Here is a 16,304-nt window from a genome sequence, read left to right as displayed (position 1 = left end):
CAAAAGGTGCCTCTTTCATATGGAATATTTCTTTATTTAAAGTAGAAGTCTGTAAAGTGCTTACACTGCAGTCATCCTTTCATCTCTTAACGTGACAAAAGCAATGCCCAGTCTCTTCATGGTAATCCGATTCTTTTCTGCATTAAACTCATCTGTAAGCTTCTCTTCTAGTTCACTATAGTACTGGTCTGCATCAACCTAGCAAAGAAATGAGGTAAGATGAGAACAGTTAGTGTGCAGTGGTCCCCAGTGGCCAATTTGAGAATAAACCAACGACAAAAATATATGGACACCTGACTATGAGCATGATACAATGTCTATTTCAAAACCATGGCCATTTATGTAGATTTGGCTTCTTCTTTGCAGCTATACCAGGCTCCACTCTCTTTAAAAAGCTTTCCATAAAGTGTGTCTGAGGCAATTTCAGGTACTGAAGCGTTAGTGAGGTCACGCTCAGATGATAAACAAGAAAGCCTGGCTTATAATGAACATTCCAACTCATCCCAGAGGTAATCAGTTGAATTGAGGTCAAGGCTCTGTGCAGACCACAATTCAGAAACACTGCTAACAGAAGCATTAAATCCAATGAATTCCAATGTAAATGGATGAAACACATGAACACAGGAGAAGTGTCCACATATATTTGGTTATTCCTAATGTTAAGTCACCCAAACTCAATCCTCAAAATATTCTGTAGTTAAGAATAAATTGGCATGACAGTTGCGGCTTCTAAGTCTCTAAGCTACAAGTCTGAGTCACTTGAGCTGCAAGTTGATGACCCAGGTGAGTCAAATTTGCAAGTTTGTAGGTGATTTGGACAGTCTTTAGTTATAGACTTTAGTTAACACTAAACCCATTAACAACAATCAGTTATTTTAAGTGTTTATAAGTTCAGAATACCAAGCCAGTATTTAAAGCCATTCAAACAGTCATTATTGTTGTTGGGCAAGTCATAGCCTAGTGGTTAATGTACTGGACTAGTAATCAGAAGGTCACTGGTTCAAGCCCCACTACTGCAGGTTGATGTTGTTGGGCCCTTGAGCAAGGCCCTTAACCCACAATTGCTCAGACTGTATACTGTAACGCAAGTTGCTTTGGATAAAGGTGTCTGCTAAATGCCGTAAATGTAAAGTCACACATTTCAACATGACTTAGATCCAGAAAACTAACAAAATCTAATCTAATCTCTGACAAACATAAGTCAAAATTTTAAGTTAACAAATGTGATGAAATGTGCTTGTGCGTTATTGTTTCAAAAACATTAGTGTGTTGTGACAACTGCAACTACCTCTAGAAAGCAAACCTGTTCAGTTGCATTGCTGTTTATTGCTTATTGTTTTCTGTGAACTCTTTCCAGTTCTTCATGTTCTTTTATAAATGATTGATGACTTTTCTCTTACCCTTCTTAACATAAGTCTGAAAGTGTGTGGTTTGTGTGGAACACCATAGGATTAGTACTGAGAGAAATGTTTAGAGTAGTTGCTATGACTCTGTGGCTTATTTATTGTTTTTAATCATTTGTCCCTGGTCATTTTAGAGCGCTGTCATCTTCACCATGATTGTTATTCATTGTGTGAAGTCTTGCCAATTAATGGTAAAATGTATTATAATAAAACCATTTGCACAGGAACATTAAAATGAATTTGCAGCATCAATATTAAGAACTTGATTTTTATATTTGTTTTAGTGAACAAACACTTTTCTGTTAATTTGGTTACTTTCAACATATCTTTGTTTATGCTAAAAATACATACTTTTGGTCTCATTATTAAGTACAAAGTTAATCTACATCAGCATATCATTCAGTGGTTGTATACCTGTTCAAACCCACAGAGATCACAACACAGGATCTGGGCACAGGGGTGAGTCTTTATCATGATCAGTCCTTCCTTCTGGGATTTAGTGGTGAAATACATCCTCCCCTTCATTGCTTTTCGTCTGTTAACATACCAGACCAATAAATGCTTCAAATATAGATTTAAAAAGGAGATTATTTTACACAACTAAACAATATAATTCCAAAGCAACTACTGGAATACAAAAGTCAATAGCTTTAAAGTGGATTTGATGAACTTTCTTGATTGTGTAACCCTCATGTCGGTAATTATAAAAGGGAATGTTAAGCAGGGTGCTGTGGGTGGAATCGGAATGAGAGAATTAATTACCTCTCTGAGTCGAGCTTCATTAACTTGTGCACATCAAAACAGAAGCAGATGTCTGTGACTGTACAGCTGGGGTAGGCCTCACTGTTGGGATACATGCAAGAAATCCAATTTACTTACACACACACACTGATAAACAAACTGATACATTTATTTGTGCTAACAGTTTAATTAATACAAATGTAAGATTGCTCTATCACAGCAGAATGTCAAAAGGCAGGTAGGACATGAGATAACTGATAACACTGCTTTGATTATTCAGCACCTGTAATAGCAGCAGAGATTAAGTGCAAGTTTTTTGGTAACAACGCTGCCAATGTTACTCACTGAAGGTGTTTGGTAATCAGGCCTGGGTCAGAAATCTCTCGGGGGATGTTGGTGATCATTAGTGTTCTGGCCACCTGTAAAGATGACAAATAAACCCCAAACCCATAAGAAACAATACATGTGAAATATGTACAATGTTTAAGAACAAGTGTGAACATTAGTAACCTTCTCATCCTCTTTGTATTCCAATCTCGAGGAGTGGTGCACCATACAGAGAAATGTAATTACAAAGTACAGAAGAGCAAAGATACTGTGTAACCAGAGTAAACTGGTCCTGTAAAGAGAGAGATGGGGAAATCAGTAATGGTTAAATTTTGGTTCATCTGTTACTTAGTGTGAAAATTATATACATTTAGACCACCTGTAAGCAGATGTACGTAGTATTAGTAAGCAGAAAAAAGAAAAATGACCTACTGTGCTGAAACATTAGCCACTGTAGTCCGACCAAAATTCTTAGGACTGTCATCTAAATGAGAAATAAAAAACAATAAGTAAATAAATATAATAACATCATATTCATCGTTAGTAACTGCTTTAGTCTAATTAGGGTCAACGTTTCCTGTTGTGGCTCCTTACTCCAAAACCCCAGAGAGATTTACCAAACACCTTCAGTGAGTAACATTACTCTTACTCGAACAGCTAAAAGGGTTAGTCTTACTCTTACTCTAACAGCCATACACCATGAGATCATTTCAAAGCTCTGTCATTATACCACATAACACTGTTAACAGCAAACTTAATGTTTTTTATTGTACAGATTGCTTGGTGGAAGCATACAGAAGATCATAATGTTTAAGTACAGTGGATTCTAAAAATATTCTCATTGACGTTTTCCATATTTTTGTGTTGGGTAAAAATAACGATTATAATCAAATTATAATAAATCAAATCTCCATCAATCTAGAATTACACGTTTTGTGTTTTTGGAAAATTAATTTTAAATCACAAACTAAAATCACTTATTTACAAAAGTATTCAGACCTTTTATCCATACTCCATACAAGAACCTTTAACTGGAATTACAGCTGTAATTCTTCTTTATACCAAAGGCCATAGCCATGAATTGTACAATGTACATTATATTATGTTTAATAGTATATTGTAATGGCAATAAGGCCATAGCAATGAATTGTACAATGTACATTATATTATGTTTAATAGTATATTGTAATGGCAATAAGGCCATAGCCATGAATTGTACAATGTACATTATATTATGTTTAATAGTACAGTATATTGTAATGGCACAGATAAGGGATTAATAAAGTACAACCATAACCATATATACATTTACGGCATTTAGCAGACGCTTTTATCCAAAGCAACTTACAGTTGTACAATCTAAGCAATTGAGGGTTAAGGGCCTTGCTCATGGGCCCAACAGTGGCAACCTGGCAGTGGTAAGGCTTGAACCGGCAACCTTCTGATTACTGAACCAGTACCTTAACCACTAGACTATGGCTGCCCTTATAAACCTATATAAACCCTAATCACATGAACATAAATCAATTCATTGTTTTATGAAGCCAAGTGCAGCTGTTGTGACCAAGGTTTAGAAAATTGTTGTTTTTATTTATGTACAAGTACACTTGGGTGGGTAACAGGGATATCTCTGCTCTGTTCTGCTCTCCTTTTGACCCATCTTCTCTTCTCCAGCCCTCTCTCCTCCCCACCTGTGGTCCTGTATTCTAATCTCCTCTTTAATATTGGCTCTTTTTTTCACTCACCTCCATGTCACCTGATCTCACTGCCCTGTCATTATCTTCATACTCCCTCTCTCCCCCTCTTTGAGTGCACCAGTGTAAACATTAGAAAAATATTATCCGTAAACAACTGGTATTTCTTACTATGATGTTCAGGAATGGAGTAGTAACCTTATCTGATCTGACTGGATGTTATTATATCAAGTAATAGTGACTCATCTCTCATCCTACCGTATACTTCTCTCATCTGACTTGTACTCATTTTACTACTGCTCCCAACTTCCTTTTCTTTATTTTGCTGCTCGTAATGACTCACTGTGAATGAAAGCTGACTGTAGTAGAAATCAAACTACTTGCACTTTAAACAAACACTAATACTGCTATTTATCATAAGCAAGTTCAGCTACACAGGATGTTATATAAATATGCAACAAATTAGTGCTACTACAGATTGTTACACATGCATCGCTACAGTGATTGACATTTTAATGAGACTTTGCATGGGTTTTCTAACAAATATAAAGACATTAAAAAAGGTGTATTCAACTAACATTAGAGAGACCGTTGTCTTCTTTATTATATCTCTCACCAAATCCCCTCTTGCCAGAATGCCTTACAATTGAAAACTTTCTTTTATTTGAAAATTATTGAGGCCAATGTGGTCCTGGAAACATTTAAGGCCCTAGATATGTTTTATACTCCTGTGCCGATTTATGCTTTGCCACAGTTTAATGGCTGAGATCCACAGAAATGTCCTTGGATTTTATAGCTTAGTTTTTGTCCTGTCAGTGCAGTGTAAATTGTGTGCCCTTATAGACCTGTGTGCCTTTCCAAACTATGTCTGGTCGACTTAAAATTGCAACAGGTGGACTTCAATTTAAGACACATCTAATGGATAGTAATATAATGATAAAACAAACAGGATGCACCTCATCACAAACTGGAGTGCCGAAATAATTTTTAATTAATTTATCATAAAATCTACAAACATGTTTTCACTGTCATTATGGGTGATTAAGTATTTGATAAACTAAATTAAACTGATAAAAAACTTTCACTTTGTGTTGTGGATTTGATTTTAAACTGCAGTTTATGTTTTCAGATACTTGCTAGAAATTAGACAATTGATATTTTAGGTGTGTATATATTGAAAAAGAACTAATAAATCTATCAGCATGTTTAGAAAGAGGAGATTTCAGCTAGTGGGTGTGTGTACTGTGGGAGGTACAATTGGATGTACTTCAGATTGCTTTTCTTGGGTTAAGGACAGTCAGGACCTTTCCCATGACATCCCATGTTTTGTTTGGCTTTTTTAACCCCCGTTTGTGCTACTTAAACTGTCTCCAAATACCGTGGGTGGTCCAAACCCACAGGGTGAGCTTTCGGCTCATCTGCTAATGGCTGGGTGTAACTACAGCCTTCTAAAATTGCCAGAGGATTTCCAGGCCTCTGCTAGCAAGACATTTAGTGCAGTAAAATATTGTTAAAGCCTCTTTACAAAGACTAATGGTAAGTTAGTTTATTTTAGTTTTATTTGTATACTGTGTGACATTTCCATGTATGTGGTTATAGGAAATTAGCAGTGATGGTGGATTGTATACATAGAGTAAAATGTTTACATTAAAGTTTCCACATCTAAAGGTATAAAACCCTCACATGGTTTCTGTAGCTAACAAAAGTGTTAATGTTGGTTGTTATGAGAAAATATTTGTCATGAAAAAATAAACATGCAAGGGAGTTTTTAGCTGAGCTAATATTACCAAGGAGGCTCCCGGAAAGATTAACAGGGAGGATGACAGTAAGCGAGAGCAGACACACTACAGCCATGAGGAGGATGATGTGGCGCTGAAATGCCAGGTACGTAACCGCATCAATGCCACACTTGGTCCGGATCTCCTTATCCCTGCAGATAGCAGAAAGAATTCATAACTGCAGTGGCTAGGAGAGTGATAATAAAACATGAATAAATAAATGCATAAAATAAATGCCACAAACTTGTATTTATATTGATTTTACTAATAAATAACACATTTCTGAACAGGAAAGATTTTTCCCAGCACAGGCCACATACTTATTAATTGTTTTGTCCCATTCTTTATTAAATAATCCTTCATGTTCAGCCATTAGAAGGTCTAGTCATTTTAATGACATTTTGATGATTTTAATGAGAATCTCAGAGAGAGCTGTTTGGCGTATGGGTCCAGAGTCATACTACCAAGATATTTGTAAGATTAAGACTTGATTAAGACTTGATTTTCCCATCAAATCTAGTCAATTCTCATCAGACCACAGGACATTTTATCACTTTGTTATGGAATCACTTAAGAAACCTTTTGCAAATTCATGGCAGCAGGAACATTTTCTTCTATAGGATACCTTTTCTGTAACAGTCACAGAAATCTCTTCATTTAGAGAAATGACCTAAACTAGGCAGTTTTGCTGTGGAAGTTCACAATAGCTTTCCATCAAATTTTATGAAGCTTAAGAGGATCTGCCATGACTAATGGTATAAACTGCCTTAATCCAAGTGTGCTTGCTTATAAAGACTTATAAAGTGTCTGAATACTTTGGTGAATAAACCATTTCAGTTTGTGATTTTTAATTAATTTTCACTTTGTCCTTATGGATGATTAAGTGTAGATGGATAAAAATGGCAATAATGTTATCGAATCCACAACACAATTAAGTGAGCAAAAAGTCAATGAATCTAAATACTTCCTGAATCCACTGTATCTATTTTGTATGACAGCATATTAGGCGACTTTAAGGATTTTTTTTTTTTAAGTTTCGATTTCGAGAATAAAGTGGAAATAATTATGAGAATAAAGTCGTATAAGTTTCGATTTTGAGAATAAAGTCGAAATGATTACGAGATCAAAGTCGAAGTATTATGGCCATAGCAACCTCCTTGTGTTAAAATGAGGGCTGTTCATGATATGTTATACTTTCATATCGGTTTCAATAAAGAAATCCTCAATCTCCTGCGACATCAGCACAAGTTTGTTATTAGCGTAAGGACGCTGAGACGGCTTTGTAATAAACTGTGTTCATTTAGAAGAACGTGCGCCACCGGTGCACTCAGCGTCTGCGTCGTCGCCAGTACTTCAACCAAGCCTAATGGACTCGTACGATAAACTAAAGTCGTATGGCATCACTATAAATGATTGCATTGATGGGTTTAGTCATCATGTCATGTGGATGGAAGTGTACAATACAAACAGCCACCCAAAAATAATCGTGGGTTATTGGATAACCACAGTACCACTCATTATTGGCTGCCCTCAGCGCTTGCGTATCGATCCAGGTACTGAGACCCGTGCTTCTCTGAACTGACAAGCCTACGACGGCTGCACACTATTCAGCCATAATATTTCGACTTTCTTCTCATAATCATTTCGAAGTTTAATCTCGAATTAATTTCGACTTTCTTCTCATAATCATTTCGAAGTTTAATCTCGAATTAATTTCGACTTTATTCTCATAATATTTCGACTTTATTGTCAAAATCGAAACTTATACGACTTTATTCTTAAAATCAAAACTACAAAATATTTTTTACAGTGGCCCTAATACTCCGTCGTAATTTTCTCATTAAAAAGAGAAAACATTACAAAGCTTTGGATATTCATTTGATGTGACAATGCATATTGTATTATAGATCATCTGAAAATGAATTAATCTGGTATTTTAAATGTGCAAATTCAAACAATAAAATAAAAAAAATTGAAAGCTTGAGGGCTTGAAGTGTGTAGGAGTATCATTTTACTTATGCCAGTGATGTGTGTGGGCTAGTTACTTTAAACCTTAAAACAATATAAGACATGTAATTGTATACATTATATAACATAATACACAGATGTAAAGACACAAAAAGCACACACTCAGAGCCTCTCGCCACACACAGTCCATAGTCTCACAGCATGTCCTTCCAGGCTCCTGCTGACAGGACCACCATCTAGAAGCACTGGGTTAATAGTAGTCCCCTAAATAAGGCACTATCATGCAAACCTGACCACACAAATGACATCCTGGAAACCATAGGAACAAAGGAAGTGGCTGCTTTATAGTGTGTACCAAGCTAGGACAGCGAGTGGCAGACCTTCGGCCAGTGTTTGTTTTCCCTGCTTAATGATATGTAACACAAATGAACCAAATGCTAACTGATGTCATCTCAACCTGCCAGTGCACACTTACTTCATGTGGTAGAGAGATGTGAGCCAGGAAAAGAAGCCCTATAAAGTGAAGGAAAGAGAAGACAACGAGATTATAAAAACGACTGAGACACATAAAAATGGCAGTACAGCATGTCTGGCAAGCATCTGTCAGAACCATTTGTACTGTCAGAGAACAGTTTTAGTAACAGAAAGAACTACATAAAACATGTAATGTCGGTGAGTCTGTGAACTGTAAATCGTTATGTAAAAAAGAGAAGAAGAAATGATCAACACAGTGTATATATACATTAAAAATGCAGAGTTTCTTGCATTTTCCTTGACTTTTATTCTATTGCAGACAGTATGAACCTGAGAAATTTCATGTTTTGTCCTGTCAACTTTATTTCATTTGTTAATATACCTCCATTCCTGCATTTCAGACCTGCAAGAGTTTCCAAAAAAGTTGGGATTGGGGCAATTTAGGGCTAGTAATACCATTAAATAAATAAATAATGATGTGATTTCAGCTAGGTGAATGTAATCATGCTTTGGAACAAAAGCAATATCCTCAAAAGGCTGAGTCTTTGAGGAGTAAAGATGGGTAGAGGATCAAATGCTGGGACAAAATAACACTTAAAACAATTCATCACTTGGTATCATGGCAACATTACAAAGTGGTAAATGCTTTACTGTCCCAACTTTTTTGGAACATGTTGCTGGCCTGAAATGCAGGAATGGATGTGTATTAACAAATGAAATGAAGTTGACCAGACAAAGCATTAAATATCTTGGGTTCATACCATCTGCAATGAAATAAAAGTCAATGACAATGCAAATAAAAAACACAGTGCTTCTTACATTCTTACATTACATTTTTCATACTGTCCCTCAATTAAGGTTGTAATTTCTTGCAACACTAAAATAATGACCTCAAGTCATTGTTAATCTACTTTTTGTAGGACTTGCAGTATTGTATTGAGTTTAGCCTCTGCTTTAATTTGGCAATTAAAAATGAATAGCTTGCCAGTAGTAATGATGCAGAGTCATTACATTACAAAAATTACAACTGATCATTTTAGCCTCAATGTACACACTTCACAAACAAGGAAAACAAATGTTATTTAATTCATTTATAATGGACAAACCCAGTATTCTCTGGTTGTTAATTCAAAATCAGTGCCAAAGTCTTGAGTTCGACTGCCCAAATAATAAAAGCAGATAACAGCATGTTTATTTTGTATTTTTTTATCTTATGTGCAGCCATGTGTGTTTCCATGCTACAAGGGCAGTGGTAGCTCAGCGGTTAAGGTATTCATTCGGTCATTCGAAGGTTGCCGGTTGCCACTGCTGGGCCCCTGAACAAGGCTCTCAACCCTCAGTTGGTCAAATTGCACTCAGTAATAATAGTAAGTCGCTTTGTTAAAAGCATCTGCTAAATGTTAAATGTAAATGTAATGTACATGTGTCCTCTTACCATGTCTTTGGTCTCAGAGTCTGATGGACTGGATTCAGAAGGAGACTTCTCTTTCTCACTTTGCTCACCATGAAAGAGTGATGTTAAGCTAGGAATAAACACAGAATAAATCTATCCACAAAGGTAATTGTTTTTCTCTTCTGTTCATTTCTCTCTCCTCTTATTTTCTTGTATTTTTTACATTACTTTAAACCACACACAGAATAATTTCATATTAGAAGGATTTGCCATACTTCAAAGATGTGATCACATAGTATGGAGGTGAAGAGAAAATAGTCTAACAGTGTCAAATATTGGAGCCCCTGAGCACAGTAACAGCTCTACAGAGCAATGCCATGGTGACTAATTCTGCAGAATGATGAAACTGCACTGAAATCTAAGCAGCATAACCCAGTTATGGCAGTTTTTGAGCATATTAACTGCACACATTCACACATTGCTATTTACATACTGCATCACATTAACCAGATGTCTTAGTCATTAATGGGATGCCACAACATACGTTTGATGAGCAACATGATGTTGTAACTTAGTGACAGATTAAAAAAATAGAACTCCTTGCCGACATTTTAAGGATGCTTGTGTTATAAATGGATCTGTTTTATAATTTTTATACATTAATAGATAGATGAGATATCTGGACAACTTCTGGCTGATTTATATTTTGTAAATAAAAGCAAAATTTCTAATTTGATGCATGCAACTCACTCAAAAAGGTTTAAACAGGGCAAAAAAGTAAAAAAAAAGAAAAAAAGTACAGTATATTTAAGTAATTCCATTTTGGAACATTCCTCAGTTAGAAGGTTAATTGCTTACAAGGGAGAGAGAAGGCTCAATCTTTGCAATCAAAGATAAGTCATGGCCCGCTACTTTGTGGAAAACTTTGTGAGAGCATTGTCAGTTAAAAAAAAAAAATCCTCAATACAAGTTTATAAGTATTACTTTTAATATATTATGTACAGTAGAGAGTGAATGACTTTAAATATTTATAAGGAGTCAGGTAATCCAAAAAAATCTCAGTTCATGTAAGGCAAGGGCAAAAGCCGCTGCTGAAGGTGAGTGTCTTTTGAGTTCTCAGTCAGTTTCAGATGATGATCATGCTACTCAGATGACCACAATAAGCTCAGGATTACTTCTCAAAACCATTGTCACTAAACACAACAGACCAGTGCATCAGGAAAGGCAGCCTTAAACTTTATCAGACAAACATGAATCTGAACAACATACTTTTTTTTTTTTTTTTAATAATTGTAAATATTTCTAACATAAAGGCAAAAGGTAAAGATTACAAAATATTAACTGAAAGCTAAAATAAATTTAATACTATTTTACTCCACATGATGGTGCCAGTATCTCACACAATACTACCAGTGTGGCGAAGTACTGGCAGTGTTTAGCCTAGCGGCTAAAGCAAGCGACTGAGCAACTTAAACTGTGATATCTGGGCAAATAAAAAAGACTATTTAAAAAGATTATTTATCTTTTGCCTAGATATTTATCATTCATATACTGCTTTATCGTGATAGAGGTGGTCTGGAGCCAACCTAAAAACGCAAGACACCTTGGACCGGGAGTCAATCCATCTCAGGCATTACACACTCACACATTCAGTCACTCATTCACACCTAGGGCCAGTTTAGAGTAGCCAGGTCACCTTGCTCATTATTTATTTCCTCAGAGAAAATCCATGCAAACCCAGGAAGAACATACCAAACTGTACACAGACAGTGACCGGAGGCATAGATGTGAGCTGACTATGCTCACTGGACGTGAAAGGAATTAAGTACCTGTCATTTTCCATCAGCAGGGCCAGTCGTCCATAGTCCCATGCTGCTTTTCTCAAACAGGAGAAGACCAGCAACAAGAACTAGAACAGAGAGCATCAAAAAAAGGTTATAACAAAGTAAACATTTTACTTGTACTTTAAAGACAGTTAGTTTATAATGTAAACTGTGACAGTTTATATTAGGAAAATATTAGTACATGTCCTTTATTACAAGATAAATGAATATGTAAATGTTTATATACAGAAAAATAAATATATTGACATTATTTATTAAAGTGACACTAGCCAATGTAGTACATCTTTAAGCTATGTTTACAGAAGGGGTCGGTTAGTGCCCTCTTCCAAGCTCACTGACATGCCCAATGACATTTCATGAGCTGTACATAGAAAACATTTGATGGCTGCCTTCACATGGTTTGGAGTCTTAATAGTATTGTGCAACAGAGATGACTCAGTTAGTGGTGGGAACTGGTTATAGTGGTAGAACAAGAGTAAAACCGATAGTCTCATAACTACTGTTTGCACAGTGTTTTTTGGAGTGTACTTTTGGTTGCCTAAAGAATCTTTCTGAATTAATGGTTAACAATTTTGTTAATGTGAAACTATTTTTTGATTTTTAAAACAAACTCATAAAAGGGTTTTTAAAAGAGTGGTCTAAAAAGATAAAATTATTTGTAGAACCAGTGCAAGAAATAAACCAAAGCACCTGCTTGACTTCAAACCTTTAGGAACCAAACCAAATCTGATTATTTTCTGATTTATATAGTTTTTTTGTTAGGACAAACAACAGAAAAACCTAAATATATGGGAAACACAGACATAAGGGTGTTTGTTACTATTCAGTGACAACATGAATAGCAATCTTCTGTTGCACAAGTAACACAGGTGTGCACCTCTCACCAAAAAGTTGGTGCCCAGTCTGAGCTAGCAACATTATAAAGACAAATTTACAAAGGAATTGAATGAGAGGGAGTGTTTTATCATTCATAAAACAGGTCAAGCAGGTCAAGCCAATGACAGGCAATGACAGGCAATATAGAGCATCCCAGAAAGACTAAAGGTTTTATAAAAAAAAAGTGTGACGTTTTCATATTATTCAGTTATGAGGCAGCAAAACATCTTAATTCTCTGTTTTATAAAGTTGGAAAGTGGCCAGGATATAAGTGACATAAGTTACCACCAAAGTGTCCTGTTTTAAGGAAATCCCACACAAATATAGTGTAGAAAAACACTGTAGAGCCAGGTATTTTCTGCAGAAGGTCTTATGCAGTGATAGACATTTCTTTAGGAAAAGAGAGAAGAGGTGAGTGGTTGTCTTGGAAACTGACAAGGAGTAAGGTCAGTATGCACACTGTTCACGTAATGTCTCTAGCAGCAATGCACACAGTGACAACAAGAACGACAGACCTTGCTCAGATTCCATTTATTTAACCAACATTTCTTGTTCTTTAAACTGAGATAAATTACTCCCCTGACACTGTGATTAAAATAAAAGCAAAATATATTAATTAAACATGAATATTCAATCCATAATTCAGTAGCTATTCAGCACCTTCAGAAGAGAAGTTTGCTTTTGATCACTGAAAAATCTACAAAGCAATTTTCAAAATTCTGCTATAAATGCTACAATACCAGCTGTAAATATTTTTTATTATTATTATTTTAGCTTTAAATTAAGATAGAGCTTTTATTGAGGATATTTTAATTGTGTATGCAATAATGTTATACTATATATATTTTACTTACAAGGCCAAAGAAGTCTTTACAATTATTTAAAAGTAAATTGTGGCCATAAGGGAATACCATTGGTCAGTAATAACACTACTGCCCAACTACCAGCAGCCTAAACTGTTTACACATGACAGGTGGTATGTCAAATATACCACCAACCAATGATTATTTATGAACACATCCAGCTTTGATAAAGTATCATCATGTTCATGTTTTACTTAATAACTAATGACCATGAAAAAGCCATTGTTGAAACAATGTTGTTTGTTAAAAATGTCAGTTCTGTTATTATTCCAACAGGTGATTAAATTAAAGAACGGACATTCGGATGTCTCATATGTTTCAATTTGGCAAAGATTTGTGTGGAATTTTAATTAACTTGTAGTTGCACACCGAATTAATAATGTATTACTTTGAAGTCGCAGACGAACAAAAGGGGCTATAAACTTGTCAGTTACTAATTAACCATTCACTAAGACTCAAACAGAAGGCAGGATGTTCTAGAGAAACACCTTCCATATGGTCTCCTGGAGTCGGAACAGACTTGATGGCAATTATTATTATTATTATTATTAATAATAATAATAATAATAATAATAATAATAATAATGGTTGATTAATAGTAAATAAAATAGTGAAATGCAATAAAAAGTGTAATTAATAAGAAAGTTGATGTAACTGTCCAAACTTTGAGTGTTTTGCAGGTATCAAATTTAAATATTGTTTATATATACAAAATACAATTTAAAAAAATATGTTAAATAAGTTAATCAATGAAAACAATGTAAATCATTTCTTGGTACTTTTGTCAATTAAATTAAGATTTTAGACGATTAACAAATCACAGGTTCTTTTTTCCCCAGAAAAGGGATTTGTACATAGCAATGTGGTTGATAGTACACTGACACCTGAGCATTTGTTGGTCATAAATACAAAAGAAAAACACTGAACAATTACATCCCTGTAGGCTTTTTCCCAGCCAGTTCATAGCTGTTTTATTTCAGCCACCACAGATAACATGTAATTTCACTGCCTATATTACAAAACAAAAAAGCTTAGCTATGGGACCTGTGGAAGCTTAATCTCAGTAATGTGTTGAGTAATACTGTACCAGCCAGAGGGTGAAGTTAATGGCGAGGACAGTGGGCACTCCACCAAAGGGCAGACCCTGCAGCACACTGCTGCGTGAGTGTGCGAGGTAGCATCTCTCTGATGTGCTATTTTCCTGGGCATCCAATACATCTTGCTCCAATGACAAGGTGGACCACGGCTCAAAAGTGGGACTCTTCGTACCGATCGAGTCCAAATATGCCGGCATTTCGAAGGGTTGAGTTTTACAAGTAGGTTTGCAGACTGTCAAAGCATCACTGTTAAAGGAAATAAATGCAAAAGTCATTAGATTGATCTTAATGTTGGTTTATAGTGATTATCAGATGTTTCAAAAATGATAGATTATTGCAAAAACAGCATGCCACACTATTCAAATAAATCAATAATGTATAACACAATCAAGTGTCAACAAAAAAAATATTAAACAAAAATCTGTACAAAAGAAAGCAATAGAGGAATTGTTCATAAAAAAAAAAAAACAATCCTAATACGACATGTGGTATTTAAAAAAACAATGTTATAAAGTACTTTATTGTAATATCAGTATGAGCATGTTATACTTGGATTTGATCTTGTTGCTTTTTGTTAGCCAATTTCCAGGAGATAATATCCATATTTAGCCCCAGAACATTATCATTATTACAGATGGATAAAAAATGTTTTCTTTAGCTCAATGCTGCGCTGCAAATATAAACCTCCTATTTAATAAAATAGATTTAAAGAAAATAATTCCTTATTACAAAATATCAGTTTTTAACAAACCTACATCTGCCAGTTCTGTATGTACTGTTTTTAATATTGCTCAATAAAATAAAAAAATACAAAGCAAGAAATAAAAAGCATACCTTAAACTTCAGTTACTAACATTTGTGTTTAGACAAGGGTATTATGGCACACTTTTTAAATAGCTGGTTGGTATGAACATATTGTCTAATTGTAAATTTGCTAATCCCTAAATTCTACTATTTATTTCCCATCCTTGTTGTGTGAACTTATGGTTGTTTAAAACTTAATGTCATAACAGTGAGTATGCACAGTACATTTACAGTGGTACATGTTTGTTTGTTTGTTTATTGGGATTTTAACGTCATGTTTTACACTTCGGTTACATTAATGACAGACACAGTAGTTACTCATTACACAAGGTTCATCAGTTCACACAAGGTTATATCGAACACAGTCATGGATAATTTAGTATCTTTAATTCAGTAAACCCACGCAGACACGGGGAGAACATGCACTCCACACAGAAAGGACCCGGACCAGTGGTACATATAGAGTGGTACATTGTAAATCTTTGTTGATAAATTTGTACTCTTAAAGTCGATGTTTACCTTAAACTCGATGTGTGTTTGACTGCCGTTTTGTTCAGCGCTTGGCTTGAGCAGTGCGGTAAAACATCAGGAAAGTGTGAATATGAGAAATCTGCATTTGTGTGGAATAACCATCAAATCCACTCTGAAAGCATCCACATGTATCTGTGTTTAGCTGGATTTTCCTCCTGTTTCACATTTAAACTAGTGTTATAGCTTGTGGTGCTGAGAAATGGTGAGAATCAGCTTTTCTGAGACAGTCTAAAATGCTTATTGTTAAAAAAAAAAGCTTAATGTGACTTAATGTATTACATTTACATTTTCAGCAGACGCTTTTATCCAAAGCGACTTACACAATGAGCGGAACACGATGAGCAATTGAGGGTTAAGGGCCTTGCTCAGGGACCCAACAGTGGCAACTTGGTGGTGGCTGGGCTTGAACCGGCAACCTTCTGTTTACTAGTCCAGTAACCTTAACCACTGAGCTATCACTGGCACACTTATTAAAAGAACAACATAGGAACTCTCAACTTCTCTTAATTAT

The 16,304-nt window shown here is 35.3% G+C and overlaps 1 protein-coding gene across 1 annotated transcript in view; it reads right to left on the bottom strand.

The window, feature by feature from the left end:
• Positions 1-16,304, bottom strand: part of tmem63c (transmembrane protein 63C) — a 36,479-nt gene that overhangs the window by 11,166 nt on the left and 9,009 nt on the right. The window contains exons 2-12 of the mRNA XM_063007045.1: positions 14,449-14,704; positions 11,608-11,687; positions 9,821-9,908; positions 8,387-8,424; positions 5,953-6,095; positions 2,904-2,955; positions 2,655-2,763; positions 2,490-2,563; positions 2,166-2,246; positions 1,818-1,938; positions 65-198 (exon numbers count right to left, since the gene is read on the bottom strand). Coding sequence (XP_062863115.1) covers positions 65-198; positions 1,818-1,938; positions 2,166-2,246; positions 2,490-2,563; positions 2,655-2,763; positions 2,904-2,955; positions 5,953-6,095; positions 8,387-8,424; positions 9,821-9,908; positions 11,608-11,687; positions 14,449-14,655 — 1,127 coding nt within the window. The 5' untranslated portion in view covers positions 14,656-14,704. The remainder of the gene's footprint in view (positions 1-64; positions 199-1,817; positions 1,939-2,165; positions 2,247-2,489; positions 2,564-2,654; positions 2,764-2,903; positions 2,956-5,952; positions 6,096-8,386; positions 8,425-9,820; positions 9,909-11,607; positions 11,688-14,448; positions 14,705-16,304) is intronic.

Source organism: Trichomycterus rosablanca, chromosome 13 (genome assembly GCF_030014385.1).
Source record: "Trichomycterus rosablanca isolate fTriRos1 chromosome 13, fTriRos1.hap1, whole genome shotgun sequence".
Taxonomy (NCBI): domain Eukaryota; kingdom Metazoa; phylum Chordata; class Actinopteri; order Siluriformes; family Trichomycteridae; genus Trichomycterus; species Trichomycterus rosablanca.
Note: the sequence above shows the minus strand (reverse complement) of the source record. Positions and strands in the feature narration are given on the sequence as shown.